Here is a 20,899-nt window from a genome sequence, read left to right on the forward strand (position 1 = left end):
TAATGCTTTTCAACAGTTAGGTAGGTGTGGCACATTGCTATCTTCAGTAGACAGCTAATATTCAAGATATTGTATGGTGTATTACACATTGCTATCTTCAGTTGAAAGCTAATCAAAGTAATATTCAGTTAATCTCATGGTGTACACCACACTGATATCTTCAATAGGCAAGCTAATCTTCACTCGGTATACATTGCTATCACCAGTAGATAACTAACATCAAAAGATGGTACGGTAATAGACACACTGCTATCTTAAGTTTGTTGACAGCCAATATTCAAATAATTGTATAGTATAAACCACACTACTGTTAATCTTCATAAGACATACATTGCTATCTTCAGTAGATAGCTAATCTAAAGAGATTGTATGGTATAAGACACACTACTATTATTTTTATGGGTACCACACTGCTATCTTCAGCGGACAATTAATCTTTACTAGACATACATTGCTATCTTCAGTTGATAGCTAATCTAAAGAGATTGCATGGTAATTGGTATAAGACACACTGCTGAGTGTGTACCTCACTGCTATCTTCAGTAAGCAAGCTGATCTTTACTAGACATACATTGCTATCTTCAGTTGATAACTAACCTCAAGATGGAATGGTATAAGATACACTGCTATCTTTAGTTTGTTGACAGCTAACATTCAGATAACTGTATTGTATATTTGTAATGGTATATTAACCAATTTCATTATGTACTGTAAATGTTATTCCCTTTTTAATGTACTTTTGTTTATATTCTTAAGTTATACTCTGTAACTGGGCCCCTAGAATAGCAGTGCTTTGTCACAGAAGGACCCTGTATAATGAAAGCGCAAATAAATATATATACCACTGCTAATCTTCATCAGACATACATTGTGATCTTCAGTAGATAGCTAATCTAAAGAGATTGTATGGTATAAGACACACTGCTAGGTAGGTGTGAACCACATTGCTATCTTCAGCACACAAGCTTATCTTCACTAGACATACATTGTTATCTTCAGTAGATAGCTAAAATCAAGATATTGTAGGTCTAAGATACTGCAGTACATAGCAAATATATATGGTACAAGACATTGCTATCTTAGGCAAAAATATGTTTGTCTAAAAAATATTTTGCAAAATAGCTATATGCTATACTCTTTTTTAGTAAAATTAAAAAGCTATGCAAAATCAAGGATTTCCTTTATTTTTACTGTATTTTATTTTTAAGCCTACTTTTTACTTGTTTTTGCCTACTTTTTACTTGTTTTTGGCCACATATTTTTCCCTATTTACTAATAACTAAGAAAATCACATACTAATCCATGGGAGTTTGAGAGACAAACTCTTTTTGCCTTAAACTAGTTGACCGCTTATGTTAATTGTACGGTGTAAACCACATTGCTATCTTCAGTAGATAGCTATAGGTGTGACAAACATTGCTATCATAAACCAATGTCAATTATAGTGAATTATGAAAGTACTATAATTTATATACAGTTTTATGCGAGGACATTCTACAAAGGTGGTAGCCATCTTCCAGGCACATTTGAAAAATGTTCTTCCTTAACAAATTGTCGCTGAATGAGCTCATCACGAAGACGTTGGCGTATACTTGATGGAGAGGGCATATGGAATTTCATAGCGTAGTCTTCCAAGCCACAAAGATCCTCATTTCTCACCAGTCCTTGTCCGACCTCTGGCGGTAATTTCTTGATGAACACTTCATTTGGACGATTTCCACCACCGAATACTTTCACAAGCGTTCCCAAATTGGCTGCTTCCAATGCATGGGCTGCTCGGAGAAATAAAGTCTTGCCAATTCGTCGTACTGCTGGTGGACCATTTGTTTGGATAGATGTATAGGTGCATACTGGTCCCTTAGTGAGCAGAATAACTGACATAATTTTTCTTGTTGTTATCACACCGACGTTGCTTTGTCGCACATATTCTCGGACAACATTCTGAAAGAAGACACAGAAGAATTTTCGGGTCAAAAACTTGTTTGGAACTTCTATATTGCAGTGCAATTTTGCACTTTGTTCTTTGTACAAGAATGTTTGTTAATTCATCATTTTTCTTCCATTATAGCTGCTTCAACCTGTTGTAGATTGATGACCTCAGTGCCACTTTAGGGAAAATGTCAGAGAAGTGCAGGTTTCCAATTCTATTATTGTGGCTCGATTTCCTTTATGCGAGTCCTTGGCGATATTCTGGGAGCCACAATTACTCCAATATCTAAAAATAAATCTTTTTTGTTTAAAAATATCAAAAACATGCCTGTTGCTTGTAAGTAATGTGTGCAGGGGTACAATGTATGCATGCATACACCCGGTACATATGTGTTGTAAGGTTTGTATGTACATATACAAATACGCATGGACATTAGCAATGAATGGGGTATTCACAGATTTGAATTCAAAGAGCATTAAGGGGTGATTTCTGGTCTAAACCTGAACATCTTAAAAATGCCATTTCTGCCATATTACAATAAAATAATCTGTGTATGGTCAAATGTACAACTCTGTTCAATAGAAGCATACCAATATCTCTAACATACACATCAAGTAATTCCACAGAAAATATAAAACATGCACTAAAGGTTGATCAAACAGTTTATTGGTAGACTTCTTTACAGCCAGGGAGACTAGTTTGAATCATTTGTTTGAAGTAAAAGCATGCAGGGCCTCTATTGTTGTGATGTGATGATGTGATGTTTCAAATAAGACCAATCAATTCCATTTCTGCTACCAGTTGAAATCCATACACCCCTTCCTTATTAAGACATATTAACCTCAATCTTCCACACAGGAAGTGTGAATTTCAAATGGGGTTACCTGAATAGATAACCCCATTTGAAATATACACCTCTGTGTGGGAGATTGATCCGAGATCATATCTTCCATAGGGGCAGGCCCACTGGCAGGCTCTATGGATTTCAACTGGAATATACAAATTGGGAAAATTAAGCTGGCTATTTTAACACTAAAAAAAAAGTTGGTTTTGACTCTTGTAAACAAGCAGGATATTGGTAAGTCTGCCATATGTGTTTCTAAATGGATTTTTTTTGCCTTTGATAAAGATCCTGCTAGGATCGAAAGCTCAGGCCCCTAAACCTTTGAAATTTTACTTAAACAGGCTATTTTTGTGGATAAGCAGTTTATAACAGCTCACATTTTAACTTTAAATGAATTTTTAAATCATTTATTATAAAACATAGATTCGGGTGTATTCATCACTTCAGCTAATAGACGTTAACATATACTGATAACATTAAAATATGAAAGAGCTCTACTAATAGAAAATGCTGAAATGTTAGATAATATACAAACATATCATCCGGATTCTAGTTTTAATATTTTTCTGGCAAAAGATAATTATGAAAAGTACTATAAGTATACACTTTTATTAAACCGGACAATCTACTCAGCTGGTGGCTGCCTTCCAGGCACATGACATTTGTGCGATTTCCACAATAGTTATTATATACAGAGATTTCATGCAGAACCTAGATTTATATATTATCCTGGCAAAGATAATTATGATAAGTACTATCATACACTTGTATTAACAGGACAATCTACTAAGCTGGTGGCCACCTTCCAGGCACATTAATGACATTTGTAAAATGTTCTTCTTTAACAAAATCTTGTTGAATTAGCTGATCTCGAAGAGCTTGACGAATCCTTGATGGAGAGGGCATATAGAATTTAACAGTGTAGTCCTCCAAGCTACAAAGATCCTCATTTTCCTCCAGTCCTTGTCCGACATCAGATGGCAATTTCTTAATAAATACTTCATTTGGGCGATTTCCACCACCGAACACTTTCACAAGAGTTCCTAAATTGGCTGCTTCCAGTGCGTGAGCTGCTCGGAGAAATAAACTTTTGCCGATTCGTCGTACTGATGGCGGACCATTTGTTTGGATAGCTGTAAAGTTGCACACCGGTCCTTTGGTGAGCAGTATAACCGACATAATTCTTCTTGTTGTTATCACACCGCTGTTGCTTTGTCGGCCTTTGTTTGGAACACTCTGAAAGAAGACACAGAAGAATCTTCAGGTCAAAGGTCATTTTGAAATGGCAACGCTCATTTTGGTTCTTGCACTGTTGTTAATTCACCATTTGTTCCGTAGAAGCTGCTTCAAATAAATGACCTCTGTGATATATCTGTATAAAACTTATCTGGAATGATATTTGGCTCATTCTCAATTCTTCACAATTTGTGGCTTAAGTTCTTTCACAATGAAAGTCTTCAAGGGTTAAGATGAACTTGCAACCCACTAAAAATAAAAGAAAAATTTAGTTCCATAACTTAATGCACATTTCGATGATTTGAAAAACCTGTCAACTCGCACAAAATTGTTCCTTTTCAAAACCATTTTTTTTCCAAGAAAATTAAAAATTCATGTTTCTAAAAATTATATTTTCTGTGAAAATTATTTTGTATAGGAACAACTTTGGGCGAGTAGTAAAATGTTTCCCCTTTTTTCACAAAATCTTAAATTTGTTAAATCGTGAAAGTTTGTGTGAGATATTGTGTGTTGATATGAGTGTTTGAACCCTTTATTCTAAGAACCATTACTCCAATACCCTTTCACATTATTATGCATGTTGTTGTTTTTTAAATTATAGTAGTGTGTTCTTCTGCTATTCGCCAACGAAGTATTACATGTAATCCGATTATCACCATGTCAACTGGATCACGCTTTTAGGTCCACACCAAGATCGAAATGATCGCAACACAAAGTCTATGGCATGTACTGCCAATTCCAAAAGGGGCGTGATCCAGTTTCCAGGAGTTACGTAACCACTTCGCTGGCAAATTTGTTTGCATGTCTGGTGGGAGTTTTGTTTCTTTGCTACTGATATGATTTGCAACATGACTACTAGATGAGTTGCTAATTGCAAGTAGCTGTGATCAAGCAATGAGTTGGAACACTAAACCTGATTTCAAGACGTGGCCATTCAAACTTAATCATCCCTTGTGAAATGCCTAAAATCTAATTTCAATACATTTAGTAAATTGCAGGCAATAAAATCAATCAAAAATAATAATGTGAAAAAATTGCTTTGCAATTACCATGTAGCATGATTGCATTTAGAACTAGCTCAATTCATGGACATCAACACCGCTCGAATACAGTCTGAGCAAACATGGGGAAGCGAGCTGCCATGAAATGTGAGATCCCACGAAAAGCCAGTGAGCAAAGTGTGAGATCCCACATAAAGTAGACAGTGAGCATCCTTACGGCTGATCTATTTGGGCTACTAGTAGGGATGACCATGAAAATTTGAAGTTTCTCCTGTATTGTAGAATCATGCCTTATATTAAAGAGCTCATTAAGTGGAGCATTTCCGTCTTTAAATGACCTCAATAGGATAAATGGTTCTGAAGTTATGGCCAATTTTATATGCGTGTTTTGAATAGGCAGTTTGGACAGATTAGGCAAAAAAAAAAATTGTTTGTTTGTCCATAAAGGCTTATGAAATAGTTGGGTCGGTAGGTCGGATTTTTGCATACAGATATTGATACAGATATTGCACTTGAAACTGACAACTGACAAGACTGGTAAATAAGTCCAAACACACAGCACTTCACTGGTTTAACTCTTGAGATGGTTCTGCATAGGCCTGGCATTTTCGGGTAATTTTGTACCCGGTACCAGCGCATTTTTGGGTGGGTAACCGGGTACCGAAATTGCAAAAAAAAAAAAAAAGTTTTTATTTTTTAGGTTTGTAGTGTCCCTGGACCTAGAACTAAAGGCTAGGATCATTCATGGTTGACCTAAAAAAAAAAAAAAAAAATGTCAAAATGTTTTGTATTTTTAATAAGAAAATTGATACTTTGTATTCATGTCATACTCTATTAATGATTTCAAAATATTCAAATTCAATGCATCTTGAAATCATTTTTTGAATTTTAGATCAACCATGAAAAATCCTAAATCTTTTTTTTTAGGATCTAGGTCCAGGAACACTACAAAACCGAAGAAATAAAAACTTATTAAAAAAAATCTTTTTTTTTTTTTTTTTTTTTTTTTTGAAAAAATTCAGAAAGAAAAAATGGCACAAAATTGAATACCGGTAATTACCAGTTTCAAATTAATTATTTTCAAAAAATGCCTTTTCAGTAACCCTTGAAAATGGATTACATGATTCATACAAATACTTACAAGAAGAAATCATTTATAAATACGGGTTTTCATAAATGCATTCAGAGATCTGGTCTTGTGCAATAGCCTTTTTGTTCTTTATTTCTTTGTACAAATCCAAGATGGCAGTCATGGAAGAAAAATTATGAACAAATTTGACCAAAAAATGTATCACCAAATTTGGACAACTTGTTATTTAAGTCACAAAACATGTAATAAAGTTGATTTGTAGTGACGATTTTTTTGTGCGAGGTTTCAATTTTGCATCCAAGGCCCAAAATTATCAGTCCAAAAAAGTGCAAAATTCAGAAACCTTGCATAAAAATTCGCCATTACAGATCAACTTAATTACATGTTTTTTTTACTTAAATAACAAGTCAAAATTTGGTGATACATTTTTTACACATGAGACGCATCCATGTGCTCAGTTTCCCATGGAGTGTATCTGCATTAAAATTTGATTTTACTGCAAATTTTCTCTAAATTTCCAAGTTATATTGGATGAGTCAAGTTTTGTATATTATAATAACAATATTGAACCAATTTCATGTGCAATTTTAAGATATTACCATGGTCATTACAGAGTATACTGTGCATGTAGGCCTACAGTACTGCATAATTCTGAATCCTATTAAAGAGGGTCTAAATTTCATCATCAAAAATGCACCCCTAAATAGTTGTGAAATTTTATGAAATTGCACATGGAATTAGATAAATATATATAGTATAGTATAGTATACAAAAACTTCACTCGCCTAATATATCTTGGAATTTGGAGAAAATTTACATTAAAATCACTCTTTTATACAAATAACCTGTAGATTTCACTTTAGCTTGCTGTGGAGGGAAAACTATTGGTATCTTAAATCATGAAGTTAGCTACAGTAGATGGGAACTTCTTGTTAGGTGATTGCCCAAGTTATAGATTTATTGATTGATATTTAGGGGTGCCAGAGCTGCCAACATTTGAATCTTGAAAAAAGGGAGATTTCCAGTTGCAATCAGGGAGATTTGTCAAAATGTGTACATCTTAATGGACAAAACCATTTCCTTTTCAGGAGATGACCAAAATTAAGGGTTCTGAAGGTTTAAAAGTAGGGAGTCTCCTGCGAAAAGAGGGAGAGTTGGCAGCTCTGGGGTGCATATTTGAACTTCATCAAAACATGTTTTTGCCAAAATTACAAACAGGCTAATATGTGACGTGTCATGTCAAAAGGAGACACTTTTGGGCAGGTTATCAATTTGGAGGTTTTTACATATCTTTAATAAAGAGATATTTTGCTCCACAATGCCGTTTTCCCCAATGTAATCGGACATTCCTAAGCGAAGATATTGAGTTTGTAAGTTATGGTATTATAAAATTGGAAATTGAGATATCGGCCTTTAAAAATATTATTGACAATGTTGAGAGTAGGAATTGCCTTGAAAAATATGTCCAAAAATACAAGATGCTAGTTATATTCGGGTCTGAAACTATCAGACAATATTTTTAACATTAATAACATCATAAATTCGCAACAAACCCAAATTGTTAAAAAATCACCCGCGGGCAGATTTTTGGCCATTTCTCCATTTACGATCCTGCCCAAAAGTGTCTCCTTTTGACATGACACGTCACATATGAGGTACTACTGATGCACTGTGTGTGCACTCAAGTGAAATCCATTGGTCAGTGTAGGGAGATAGTCTCTGTGTGCATAGCTCCATTGAGACTGTGTGTGTGTTCAGTCTTGCATGGTAAACATAAAAGGTGTCCAAAGGAGTGGATTCTTGTGCTGGTCATCCCTACTACTAGTATCCAAGAGTTAAGTGCACTAAGTACCAGACAGCACTAAGCCAATGCTAGACAAGCCATGAAATAAGCAGGCGCGGGGAGCAAATTTGCCCTCGTAAAACCACCAATTGCTCCTGGTCCTTGTAAATTTCACACGAACCAGGAGCAATTTTCTAAAACAAAATGCTCCTGGTTCCAATTTTGCACTTGATGCAGTATTGCTGGTACATGCTGTATTGTATGCAGAAAAGGATTTACTATTTGAAAATTGCTCCTATTTCTTCAGAAATTGCTCCTGGTTCTTGTAAAAACCTAGTGAACTAAGATCAATGTTCAAAAAGATGTTTCCAGTCTGCTAATTTCAAGACTTGGGAGATTTTAAGTGAGATTGGTATGGGGAGTTAATACACATACCGTAAAACCCTGTCTACAAGCATATATAGTGTTTTTTATAAAAGCTTAATTAATTCGAAGCAAGCGTTAATATACCAATACAATAGATCGGTCTTAAAATAATACTTGTTTGTATATGCTTGGATCCTCAATTTATTTGCTCAAACTCCATAATGGCGCCTGGATTAATTTAGCTTTCATCAGAAGCACACTATATGCTTGTAGATGGGGTTTTACGGTACAACATTACAAAATCAAGACCTCTTTAAGACAAAGCAATATTATACGGCCACATTTATTCCTGGACTCTGCATACACAAAATAGTCGTAATTATAATACTGCTACTTGCAGGTCTAAAATTCATGTACAAGAATATTTACATTGTTATGATTTTGCTACATGTTTTACAGTCATTTAAAAATCTGCAAAAAAACTTAGTTCAAATAACTGATACTGTACAAGAGGTAAATACATAGATTTATATACACATTATTTTGATTAAAAACTGGTGATACTGGTCTTACTTGTTTGAAACATAGCAATTTCATTTTAAATCCTTACTATCTGATATTATATGAAACATCTTGGAGGACACAAAGCAAGCTTGTTGTCCATTCTAAAATTTAAAAGGGGCCAACAGGTGGTGAATCCTTAGTGTAATGTAGACTACACCATATTGAATCAACTCAAACCATACATGGTATGTGCCGGGGGTATGTGGATCATATAGCGGTTTGTATATAAACAACAATTCCTGGCCATGATCTAGTTTCATATCTATAAAAAAATTATTCAATTTGTGTACATCGTGGAACATACTCTTTGTGTGGCTGTGCGTAGTAAGCTGTTGTACGCAGATAACCTCGCTAATATGGACGTGTAGAGTAGCATTGTACGCACATGTATTAGCATGATTAGTCGCTGAGTAACAAGCGAAGCGTAGTTAAACGTTCCACGATGTAATAAAAACAACGCAGTTATTTATAGTGCGCTACGCACAGGCACAACACCTAGACGTTGATCCACAGGCCTCACCACACTTTACACGAATTAAATAATTTTTCTATAGTTTATGTGACATGATTTGGATGGGACTTTCAAGCATAAATATTGTAGCCTCTATTTACAGATAAATAAAAACCCAGATCCAGAGCTGAGACAATTGGACATGTACTGTCAACCTAAGCATGTAGGCCTACACTCTTCCATTGTATTTTATTTTTAAAAACCAATTTTGTACACAACAAGAGAAGTGGTTCTTGATGTATAGGCAGTAAAACAAACAAGAATAGAATTGGGCAAAAAAACACGGGTATGCTTTTTGTTTGTTTCTTGGTAGTTTTTTCTTTCTTGATAGTGTGTAGCATCAGTCTGGCTTATGCAATGAGTTGTTTCTGATATCATGCAAAATAGGATTATTTTGTCAAAACAAACCCTGTGCTGTGCAATAACCTCCAACCTGATCTAGTCCCCTACATATTTACCACTTATTCCATATTCATTATGTGATAAAGGTTAAGGGGAGTAGATTGAGATACAGGTTCTTGCTGAGCTTATTATCAAGCCCTAACCTAACACGGAATTAGGAAACAAGTTTATATAATCAAGGGAAAACCATAAACAAGCTCAGGAAAATTGTCATTTAGTCTGGCTTGTAAGCCATAGAGTTGTTTCTGAGAACTTGATTTCAAGTAAAGGATTATTTTGTCACACAAATATCAAGACAAACCCCTATGATAATTGTCAATCCTAAACATTCTAATGTATATATTTAGTAGGATTCAGGCAACAGTTTCAAAGGGAAAAATCATTATTTAGTCTGGCAATGAGTTGTTTCCAAGAACTTGTTTTCTAATAAAGAATTATTTTTGTCACACAAATAACAAGTTCTATCCTAGTGTACGACTTATAAACATTTTATGGGAAATCCTTATTTTAAGATAAGTAAAAAGCACAATTTACATACATCTCCAGAAAAAATTGTGTTTACTAAGTATGACATGATGATATTAAGGAACTCTTTCAATTGTGACGTGTCATGTCAAAAGGAGACACTTTTGGGCAGGTTATGAATTCTGAGGTTTTTACTTATCTTAAATATAGAGATATTTTGCTCCACAACACCGTTTTCCCCAATGAAATCGGACATTCCTAAGCGAAGATATTGAGTTAGGAAGTGATGGTGTTATAAAATTGGAAATTGAGATATCGGCCTTTAAAAATATTATTGACAATGTTGAGAGTAGGAATTAACTTGAAAAATGTCTCAAAAAATACAAGATGCCAGTTATATTCCGGTCTGAAACTATCAGACAATATTTTTAACATTAATAACATCACAAATTCGCAACAAAACCAAATTGTGAAAAAATCCCCCACCGGCAGATTTTTGGCTATTTCTCCATTTACGATCCTGCCCAAAAGTGTCTCCTTTTGACATGACACGTCACAATTGTATTACCTTAATGGTACTCATGGTTAATGATAACTTCTGCTCTGGATGAAAAAAAAAACCCAAAAGTGGTGGCAAGCAGTGCTGTGTATGGTGTTTTGAGGAAATCATTTTCAGTGTCAATATGTTTTAAATGCCAAGAAGCGTACCTAACAAAAGTTGTCATGTGCATCCTTCAATGTTTTGCCCTACCCCTACTTTAGTATACCTCTTGCAGTCAAAATTGATGCATCATAAAATGTACATTTATGTGTTTATTTGTTTGCAATACTAGTTTTACTTCTCAAAACTGAGAGCACTGATTAAAATTAATATCAACAATCCATCATCCAAAAATAAAGTTGAATCTTGTAAACTCAAAAATTGTCAGAACTTTAAATATTTTAGTTTGTGTTCACAGTAATTTGTTTTATCTGGTCATGACATTATGTGTCAAGTTATGCTTGTGACTTGTCAACAAGTTTCCACTGTACTGTTACATGTATGTAATGTATTTCAAGCATATTTCTGAAAGAGTTCAGTTCATTTCACAATAGTCCATGCTTAAATTACTTTGGGGCAAAAGTCGCATTAGAACTTAGTGCAAAACTATCACAGGAATATACAAAACTGGCAAATTTTCCTGAATGTGGTATCCAAGTTAAACACTCTTTTCCAGGCATGCAATCATTGAAACACCTGTTACCAATTGCCTACCAAGTGACTTAAAGAACAATCCTACAATGTTGTTGTCATATGGGCCCCCCAGATGGTGGCCATTTGAGCGGTGGATTAGCAAAATGCTCTTCTTTGACTAATTGACGATGAATCAGTTCATCACGTAATGCTGGCCGAATGATAGCAGGTGCAGGCATGTAAAATCTGGCAGTGTATTCCTCAAATGAGCATAAATCCTTATTTTCTTCCAAAGCTTCCTTAACCTCCGATGGTTCCTTCTTGATGAAGACATCGTGCACACTATTCTTTTTAAAACCCAGCGTGACTTGCACCAAAAATCCAAGACTTGCAGCATCAAGCAAAGTGGCGGCTCGGAGGAACTGGCTCTTGACAATTTTACGTACGACGACCGGACCGTTTTGGTGGATTGCAGCCACGGTGCACACAGGTCCTTTAGTGAGAAGAATGACCGACATAATGGTTCTGGCTGTAATACCGGCATTTAACTGCCTGACATGTATTGGAAAGCCCTGAAAGAGACGACAGAATAGTGTTTGTGATCAGATGACAGATGATGGATTGGAAATATTGGAACCAATGAGTAATCGTCAATTTTCATTTCATATGCAACAGATTCATTACAGACTACTCAACTTATTTATTTGATATTCACTCATTTATTCATTCATCTACTCTACATATTAGCTGGCTAATCCCCCTTGCTACACTTTTCACAATAGCTAGTGTCACCATAGGTTATCAATTAACAAAGCTGTATATATGGGGCTTTGTGATTGCAACCTATAAAAATATTTATAAATTTACAATTTTATGAAGCAAAAAAATAGTCCCTAAAAAGTTATGTTTTATGTACATTATGCTACTTTAAGTGCATGCTAGTTTTCATTAAGGTGAAAATAATTTTCAAAATAATATCAAAAATGCAGAGTGATTTATAATAATGGTGCACTACGCACAGGCATAAACCTCACAAACCTCGTGAAACTTCACAAGAATTAACTTCACATGTGGTCTAAGACATACCGCATAAACCATTTAGCCACAATTAGGGACTTGCTGGCTGCCGCAAAGATGCGCACACCCTATACATACCACTATCACAGCCAAGATCAGCTCCTTGAGTTCTCATAAAAAATATACTATTGTCCCAGTGGCGAGTCAGTAACGTCAACATGTTGAGGCAGTGCGCATGAACGCCAGTGCTTTAAATGAACACTTGTGATTTGCAGCTGTGCCCAATAATATGCGCTGACGTCACGCACTACCACCTTTAACCAATCATAAAACTGATTAACTATGTCAAGAGTGTAAGTTACCATGCAGATATGCTTCTTGATGCAATCAAACTAACATGTTTCCTCTCTGAAACATCCCCTGACAAACTATTATTGCCAATCACATTGCAGTTTAAATCAAACAAAACATAAGTAAAACCTCAAACCTAACCCTACAATATACTACAGTACTACATTTTTGGGAAATTTTTGTCATAACTTTTGACAATCTATGGTAAATGTTCAAGGTCATTTTTTATCTTAACCATTGAAATAGTCTTCTTTGACAAGAAACTGTTTCACTAATTCATCCCGTATCTCCTGTTTAATAACTCTTGGCGTAGTCATAAAAAATCTAGCTGCATATTCGTCCAAAGTACATAGATCCATATTGTTTGCCAAATCCCTTCCTATCTGTGATGGCTCCGCCTTCACAAAGACATCATATGTACGCCGGAACACCTTGATCTGAACTAACTTTCCCAAGTTGGCTGCTTGAAGTGAACCGGCTGCTCGGAGGAACTGCTTCTTGACTATGTGTCGAACTGCAGTGGGACCATTATCGTGTATCGCATTATGGGTGCAAATGGGTCCTTTCATTAGTAGGATAGCAGACATAATGGTTCTTGATGTTACTACTGCAGTCTTTTGTCCGAGATGCTTTGACAAGCCCTGCAAGGAGATATAGAAGAATCTTTGGGTAAACAAGCTGCAAGTTTCAATTGGAGGTATACTTTGGTCATCTGAAGATGTTACTTTCCCTAGCAAAATGAAACTTCATTCATTCACCTTATCTCTGCATTAACGAAAAGTTTTACTTCCAGAGGCTCTGAGTTATAGCGATAACCCAGGATTTTTTTCTTGGCCTAACTCTTACAAAAAGTATGTCTTGTACAGTAACACTTGTATGAAATTCTTGCAATCATGTAACACTGTCAGCTAACAAAATACAAACTTAACTGCTCCAAAAGTACAAGCCTTTACAAAAGCCCTCATCACACACATGTTCACATTATATACTTTCTATACAACATAAGAGTATGCCGACTTCAAAAGCCCTCAATCAGCACAGATTTAACCAATTTTGATGACAAAACCTCAAAAAATAACTGGACAAAAAATAAAGTTTATATTTCCGTAAGAAGCTCATATTTTAAAACATTGTTCTTCATAATCATCATTGGTGATATTACATGAAGTATTCTTCTTTGACAAGAACTTGTTTTACTAATTCATCACGTATATCCTTTTTAACACAGGCTGGTGTAGCCATAAAAAATCTGCCTGTATATTCTTCCCAAGTACAAAGATCCTTATTGTTCGCCAAATCGCTTCCTATCTGCAACGGTTCTTTCTTTACAAACACATCAACTCCAAATCGGTGTGCCGGCTTGACTTTTACCAACTTCCCTAAGTTGAGCGCTTGAAGTTCATTGGCTGCTCTTAGGAACTGTTGTTTGCCCACAGTTCGCACACCAGAAGGTCCATTATTGGTCAGCGCAGTATTTGTGCAAACTGGTCCTTTCATTAGTAGAATAGCAGACATAATAGTCCTTGTTGTTATCACTGCATTCTTTTTTCCGAGGTGCTTTGGAAAGCCCTGCAAGGAGATAAGAATCGTTGGCAAGTTTCAATTGAAGTATACTGGTTCATCTGTAGATTCAATCAAGGTATGGATGTTACCGCTCTTTCTTACAAAAACTAAATTTCACAATCTCTGCATCGCTAGACATTGATGGAAGTTGTTATATTCTTTTTGGATAGATATTCAGTACAACCATTTTTATAACCTTAATTTTCATTGAAATGCAAGAGCCTGGACTTTTTTCAGATCAATTTTTTTTAAAGGCATTACTAGTGAGAGTTATTTTTTGGGCAATCTTGTTACGTCAACGAAAGGATTTTTTCTTGGTTTAACCCTTTGCCTTGGGATGGCATCCCTTATTGTTAATCCTTGCCAATCATGTAGCACTGTCAGCTAACAAAATATAAACTAATATGTTCATACATCCATTATCTAATGGCACGCATGATTAGTCAAGAACCGAATAGAACCGGGCATCCCCGGATGCTTCAGCATGATGATTCGGTACATAGGAAAACACTTTTTTAAGAATACATCTTTATTCTGTGTTATTATTTGATGAAAACAATCACTGAATGTTAGGAAATGTGTGATCGAGATTCATTAATAGTTAATGGCTTAAGGGTACACAATGTATTATTGGTCGAAGCAGCCAAAAAATAGATTTTCATTATTTAAATCAATATATTATTGAAAAACACGCTCGCTATGAAATAATCAATGCAATTTTTGCCAAAGCTCACTACCATTCGCAAGATGCTGTGAACTACCACATCGCAACAGTTTAAAATAGTTGCTAACCTTAAATTCTGTTAGTGAAGTCCAAAATTTAACAATTGATACCAAAATTGCAAGTTACATTGTAGGCTCATGAACCACATACAAAGCCTCAAGAATCACACACATTTAAAATCAGGCTTCTCATAACATAAAAGTAAAGTTCAGAACTTCCAAAGGGCTCTTACCACAGTGCAGTTTAAGGCGGTACTACACCCCTGGCCAATTTTGTGCCTATTTTTGCATTTTTCTCAAAAATTATAGCGCATTGGTGACAAGTAAGATATTATAGGGGCAAGGACTACAACTACTGCACTGGAAATTTTATTTCAGCACAGACAACAGTTGTGGAGTTACAGTAAAAAAATGAGGGAAAACCAATATTTAATCAATAAATCAATAACTACTTGCCTTGAGTTGCTGAATTTTCAGTGCAGTAGTTGTAGTCTTTGCCCCTATAATATACATATCTTACCTGTCGCCAATGCGCTATAATTTTTGAAAAAATGCAAAAATAGGCACAAAAATTGGCCAGGGGTGTAGTACCACCTTAAACAAATTCAGAAGACAAAACACAAAATCTCAAGTAACTAAACTGACTAAAACCTGCTTATATTTTCTATGAAGCAATTCAAGCAAATTATATCTTTTATACATATTTATAATACAGCATTTGATGAGTATATACATTGTAATGTTCCAATCAAGTCATGATTTCAATAATTGAAATGTTCTTCTTTGACTAGACGTTGTATCACCAGTTCATCACGAATTTCCTTTTTAAAACAAGCTGGTGTAGGCATAAAATATCTAACTGTAAATTCTTCCAAAGTACAAAGATCCGTATTATTTGCCAAATCCGTTCCTATTTCCGACGGTTCTTTCTTCACAAACACATCAAGTGAGGATCGGCATGCAGGTTTGACTTTCACCAACTTCCCCAAGTTAAGTGCTTGAAGTGCAGTGGCTGCTCTTAGGAACTTCTGTTTGCCTATATTCCTCACAACAGGAGGACCATTTTTGTGTATTGCCGTACCACGAGCTAACTGGTCCTTTAATCAGAAGGATAGCAGACATAATGGTCCTCGATGTTAACACTGCATTCTTTTTTCCGAAGCGCTTTGGAAAGACCTGCAAGCCCTGCAAGGAGATACAGAAGAATTTTGGGTAAAAAAGCTGAAAGTTTCTCATTTGAAGTATAGGTTCGTTCATATGTAGATTCAATAAAATCATGCATGTTATCGCTTTTCCTACAAAATTGAACTTCAATGACTTGTCTCTGCACTGTAAGAATTTGATGAAAAGTTGTTAACGTTGTTTTGGATAGACATTTCATATGACTATTTTCAACCTAATTTTTCGTAAGTGTTACAATTTTTTGAAGAAATTTCTTGGGTCAGAGTTACTTTTTGGATGGCCATGTTTCTCCAACGCAAAGATATTTGTTCTTAGTTTAAAAACTCTTTGTATCGACATGGCAGTCCTTAATTGTTTAGCACTGCAAAACTTTTAATTTAAATAATAATAATAGAGGCTTACATTTTCTAATAAGCATATATTTTTATACATTTTTTTAAATATAGCACAAGTTTGATAAGTATTATATGGAAGAAAATATGAAAAAATGATGTTCCAATTAAGTCATGACTTCAACAATGGAAATATGTTTCTTCGACAAGACGTTGTTTAACCAGTTCATCGCGTATTTCCTTTCTAACACAGGCTGGTGTGGCCATAAAAAATCTGTCTCTATATTTTTCCAAAGTACAAAGATCTGCCAAGTCTGTTCCTATCTCTGACGGCTCTTTCTTCACAAACACATCAAGCGCACATCGGTATGCAGGTTTGACTTTCACTAACTTTCCCAAGTTAAGACCTTGAAGTGCAGTGGCTGATCCAAGAAACTGCTGTTTGCCTATGTTCCATACGACAGTGGGACCATTTTGTGTATTGCAGCATTTGTGCAAACAGGTCCTTTCATCAGAAGGATAGCAGACATTATGGTCCTCTGTGTTATCACTGTATTTTGTCCGAGACGCTTTAGGAAATCCTGCAAGGAGATACAAGAATCTGTGCGTAAACATGAGCTCTGCAAGTTTCAATCGAAGTATACTTTGTCATCTGCAGTTTCAATTGGAGGTACCATCTGTTGATTCAATTGGAAGTATACCAGTTCATCTATAGATTCAATCAAGCCATGTTTTCCCTTTTTCCTAAGAACATGAAACTTCATTCACTTATCTCTACACAGCAAGACATTGATAGCAAGTTCCTATTTGGGGATATATACTATAATTTTGAACCTCGTTTTCATTGAAATGCAAGAGCAAGAGTCTGGACATTTTTTTCAGGTTACAATTTTTTAAAGGAATTTCTGGGTTATTTTTTGGATGGTCCTGTCATGCCAGCCGAAGGATTTTTTCTTGGTTTAACCCTATGTCTTGGGATGGCAGCCCTTATTGTTAATCCTCTCAAATCACCCACCATTGTCAGCTTTAAAATATAAACTGTGCATACATATTTTTTTTCTAAGAAGCATATCTATTTATACATTTTTATAAAATACAACACTAACTTGATAGGTAGTATACATGGAAGAAAAGATGAAAAATAATAATGTTCCAATTACGTCATGATTTCAACAGTTGAAAAATTCTTCTTTGACATGACGTTGTTTCACTAATTCATCACGAATATCCTTTTCAACACAGGCTGGCGTAGACATAAAAAATCTGCCTATATATTCTTCCATGCTGCAAAGATCCATATTGTTTTCCAAGTCTGTTACTATCTCCGATGGTTCTTTCTTCACAAACACATCAATCGGACGTCGGTTTTCTGGTTTGACTTTCACTAACTTCCCCAAGTTAAGCTCTTCAAGTGCACTGGCTGCTCCGAGAAACTGTCGTTTGCCTACATTTCGAACCGCAGCAGGAGCAGTGCTGTGCAATGCAGTATTGGTGCAAACTGGCCCTTTCATGAGAAGGATAACAGACATAATGGTCTTCGATGTTATCACTGCATTCTTTTGTCTGAGCCGTTTTGGAAAGCCCTGCAAGGAGATACATAAAATCTTTGGGTAAAATGCTGCAAGTTTCAATTGGAAGTATACTGGTTCATCTGTAGTCCTAAAAAATGTAACTTCATTCTCCTGCACTTTGAGATTTTACCAGATCCTTTGGTCCATGGAGGCCAAAGGAGGCATTTTTGAAAATTGAGTTACTATTATAGTTCTAACCTCATACAAATATTAGGCTATCATATACTGAAAACACCAAAAATCTATCATACTTGATTCTTATTTTGTGATGTCTATTTTCTTATGTATTTTATTGTGTTTTCTTTACTCCACATTTTTACCTTTATCTCAATTTCAAATTTGCTGCCTTGGGCCTCCATGGTTCAGATTACATCCCATTTTAAGTGTTGCAAAAGTGTTGTTGATTCACAAATCACCTATAATTGGCCTAAAATACATGATGTGCTAGAATAGGCAAGACATAATAGATGTACAAGATAATGTTTATAATAAGAGATGTAGAAAATCTAGCCCAAGAATTATGCAAGTAGACCACCAATTACAACTTCACACCTCTACAAATGTTAGAACCTGCACAGAATGTCCCTTAAGCTAAGTTCATTGGGCGAGCCTATGACCCTATGAGCCTATGACCAAATACAGAGTGCTATAAGTAAGCCAATTTTTACCTCAATGAAAAAAAATACTATCACCCTCTATCATATGCCCCAAAATATTACTTTCTTAACTTCTACTTATCGGGCATCACTTGCAAATTCATCTATGAATAGAAATTTGTAGATGGCACAAAAGTTCTTCAGCAAGCAAAAGGATTCTAAAAAAGCCCCTTTCAGTGCATTTATGTTTCTCTCAGTTCTATCAGCCTTGCTACATTTTGCTGAACACTCCCATCAAAATTGGGCATATGGTTCAGAGATACAGTTATTTTGCTTTGTTTAGAACATAGAAATTATGCAAAGAAAATTATACATCATTATCATTGGCTATATCAAAATCATTTTTAGCAACAAGTGACACATTTTGCTTGATCACATCCCATGTTATATAACACATTGCTTTTTAAGACGTCATCGCTGTCAATATTAAAATGTTCTTTTTTGACAAGAGCGTTGATTCACTAGTTCATTACGCATATCCTTTTTAACACAGGCTGGTGTAGCCATAAAATATCTGGCTGCATATTCTTCCCAAGTACAAAGATCCTTATTGTTCGCCAAATCCTTTCCTATCTGCAATGATTCTTTCTTTGTAAACACATCAACCTCAAATTGACTCAAGATGACTTGACTTTTACAAACTTCCCTAAGTTGAGCACATGAAGTTCACTGGCGGCCCATTATTGTTCAGTGCAGTATTTGTGCAAACTGGTCCTTTCATTAGAAGGATAGTAGACATAATGGTTCTCGATGTTATCACTGCATTCTTTTGTCTGAGACGCTTTGGAAAGCCCTGCTAGAAGATAAGAATCTTTGGGTAAACAAGCGGCAAGTTTCAAATGGAAGTATACTGGTTCATCTGTAAAAACAGCAGCTCTTTCTTGGTTTACCCTTTGTCTTGGCATGTCAACCCTTATTGTTAATCCTTCCCAATCACCTACCATTCTCAGCTAAAAAATATAAACTGTCCGTACATTTTTTTCCCCTAAGAAGCATAATGTTCCAATTTAGCCATGATTTCAACAGTTGAAATATGCTTCTTTGACAAGACCTTGTTTCACTAAGTTATCACGCATTTCCTTTTCAACACAGGCTGGCGTAGACATAAAAAATCTGCCTATATATTCTTGCATAGTGCAAAGATCCATATTATTTTCCAAGTCTGTTACTATCTCCGATGGTTCTTTCTTCACAAACACATCAATCGTACGTTGTTTTTTTGGTTTAACCTTCACTAACTTCCCCAAGTTAAGCTCCTCAAGTGCATTGGCTGCTCCGAGAAACTGCTGTTTGCCTACGCTTCGCAAACGAGAGGGCCCATTACTGTTCAGTGCAGTATTTGTGCAAACTGGTCCTTTCATTAGAAGGATTGCTGACATAATGGTTCTTGTTGTTATCACTGCATTCTTTTGTCTGAGACGCTTTGGAAAGCCCTGCAAGAAGATAAGAATCTTTGGGTAAACAAGCGGCAAGTTTCAAATGAAAGTATACTGGTTCATCTGTAAAAACAGCAGCTCTTTCTTGGTTTACCCTTTGTCTTGGCATGTCAACCCTTATTGTTAATCCTTCCCAATCACCTACCATTCTCAGCTAAAAAATATAAACTGTTCGTACATTTTTTTCTAAGAAGCATAATGTTGCAATTTAGTCATGATTTCAACAGTTGAAATATGCTTCTTTGACAAGACCTTGTTTCACTAATTTATCACGTATATCCTTTTCAATACAGGCTGGCGTAGACATAAAAAATCTGCCTATATATTCTTGCATAGTGCAAAGATCCATATTATTTTCCAAGTCTGTTACTATCTCCGATGGTTCTTTCTTCACAAACACATCAATTGGACGTTGTTTGTTCTGTTTGACCTTCACCAACTTCCCCAAGTTAAGCTCTTCAAGTGCATTGGCTGCTCCGAGAAACTGCTGTTTGCCTACATTTCGAATCACAGCGGGAGCAGTCCTGTGCAATGAAGTATTGGTGCAAACAGGCCCTCTCATAAGAAGGATAACAGACATAATGGTCCTCGATGTTATCTCTGCATTCTTTTGTCTGAAGCGTTTTGGAAAGCCCTGCAAGGAGATATATAGAATCTTTGGGTAAAATGCTGCCAGTTTAAATTGGAAGTATGGTTCATCTG

General features: G+C 35.6%; 1 protein-coding gene across 13 annotated transcripts in view; it reads right to left on the reverse strand.

Annotated features, from left to right (window-relative positions):
* The window catches only part of LOC140138075 (uncharacterized), a 79,680-nt gene that overhangs the window by 16,353 nt on the left and 42,428 nt on the right, over positions 1 to 20,899 (reverse strand). Inside the window, exons 5-6 of one of the 13 annotated variants that reach the window (XM_072159941.1) lie at positions 17,854 to 18,117; positions 16,637 to 17,115 (exon numbers count right to left, since the gene is read on the reverse strand). The exons of 5 other annotated variants lie outside the window; for them this stretch is intronic. In XM_072159941.1, the coding sequence (XP_072016042.1) occupies positions 16,981 to 17,115; positions 17,854 to 18,117 (399 nt within the window). In that variant the 3' untranslated portion in view covers positions 16,637 to 16,980. 7 more of the 13 variants (XM_072159930.1, XM_072159929.1, XM_072159926.1 and 4 more) reach the window with 7 other exon arrangements.

The sequence above is a fragment of the Amphiura filiformis genome, chromosome 17, assembly GCF_039555335.1.
Source record: "Amphiura filiformis chromosome 17, Afil_fr2py, whole genome shotgun sequence".
Lineage (NCBI taxonomy): Eukaryota > Metazoa > Echinodermata > Ophiuroidea > Amphilepidida > Amphiuridae > Amphiura > Amphiura filiformis.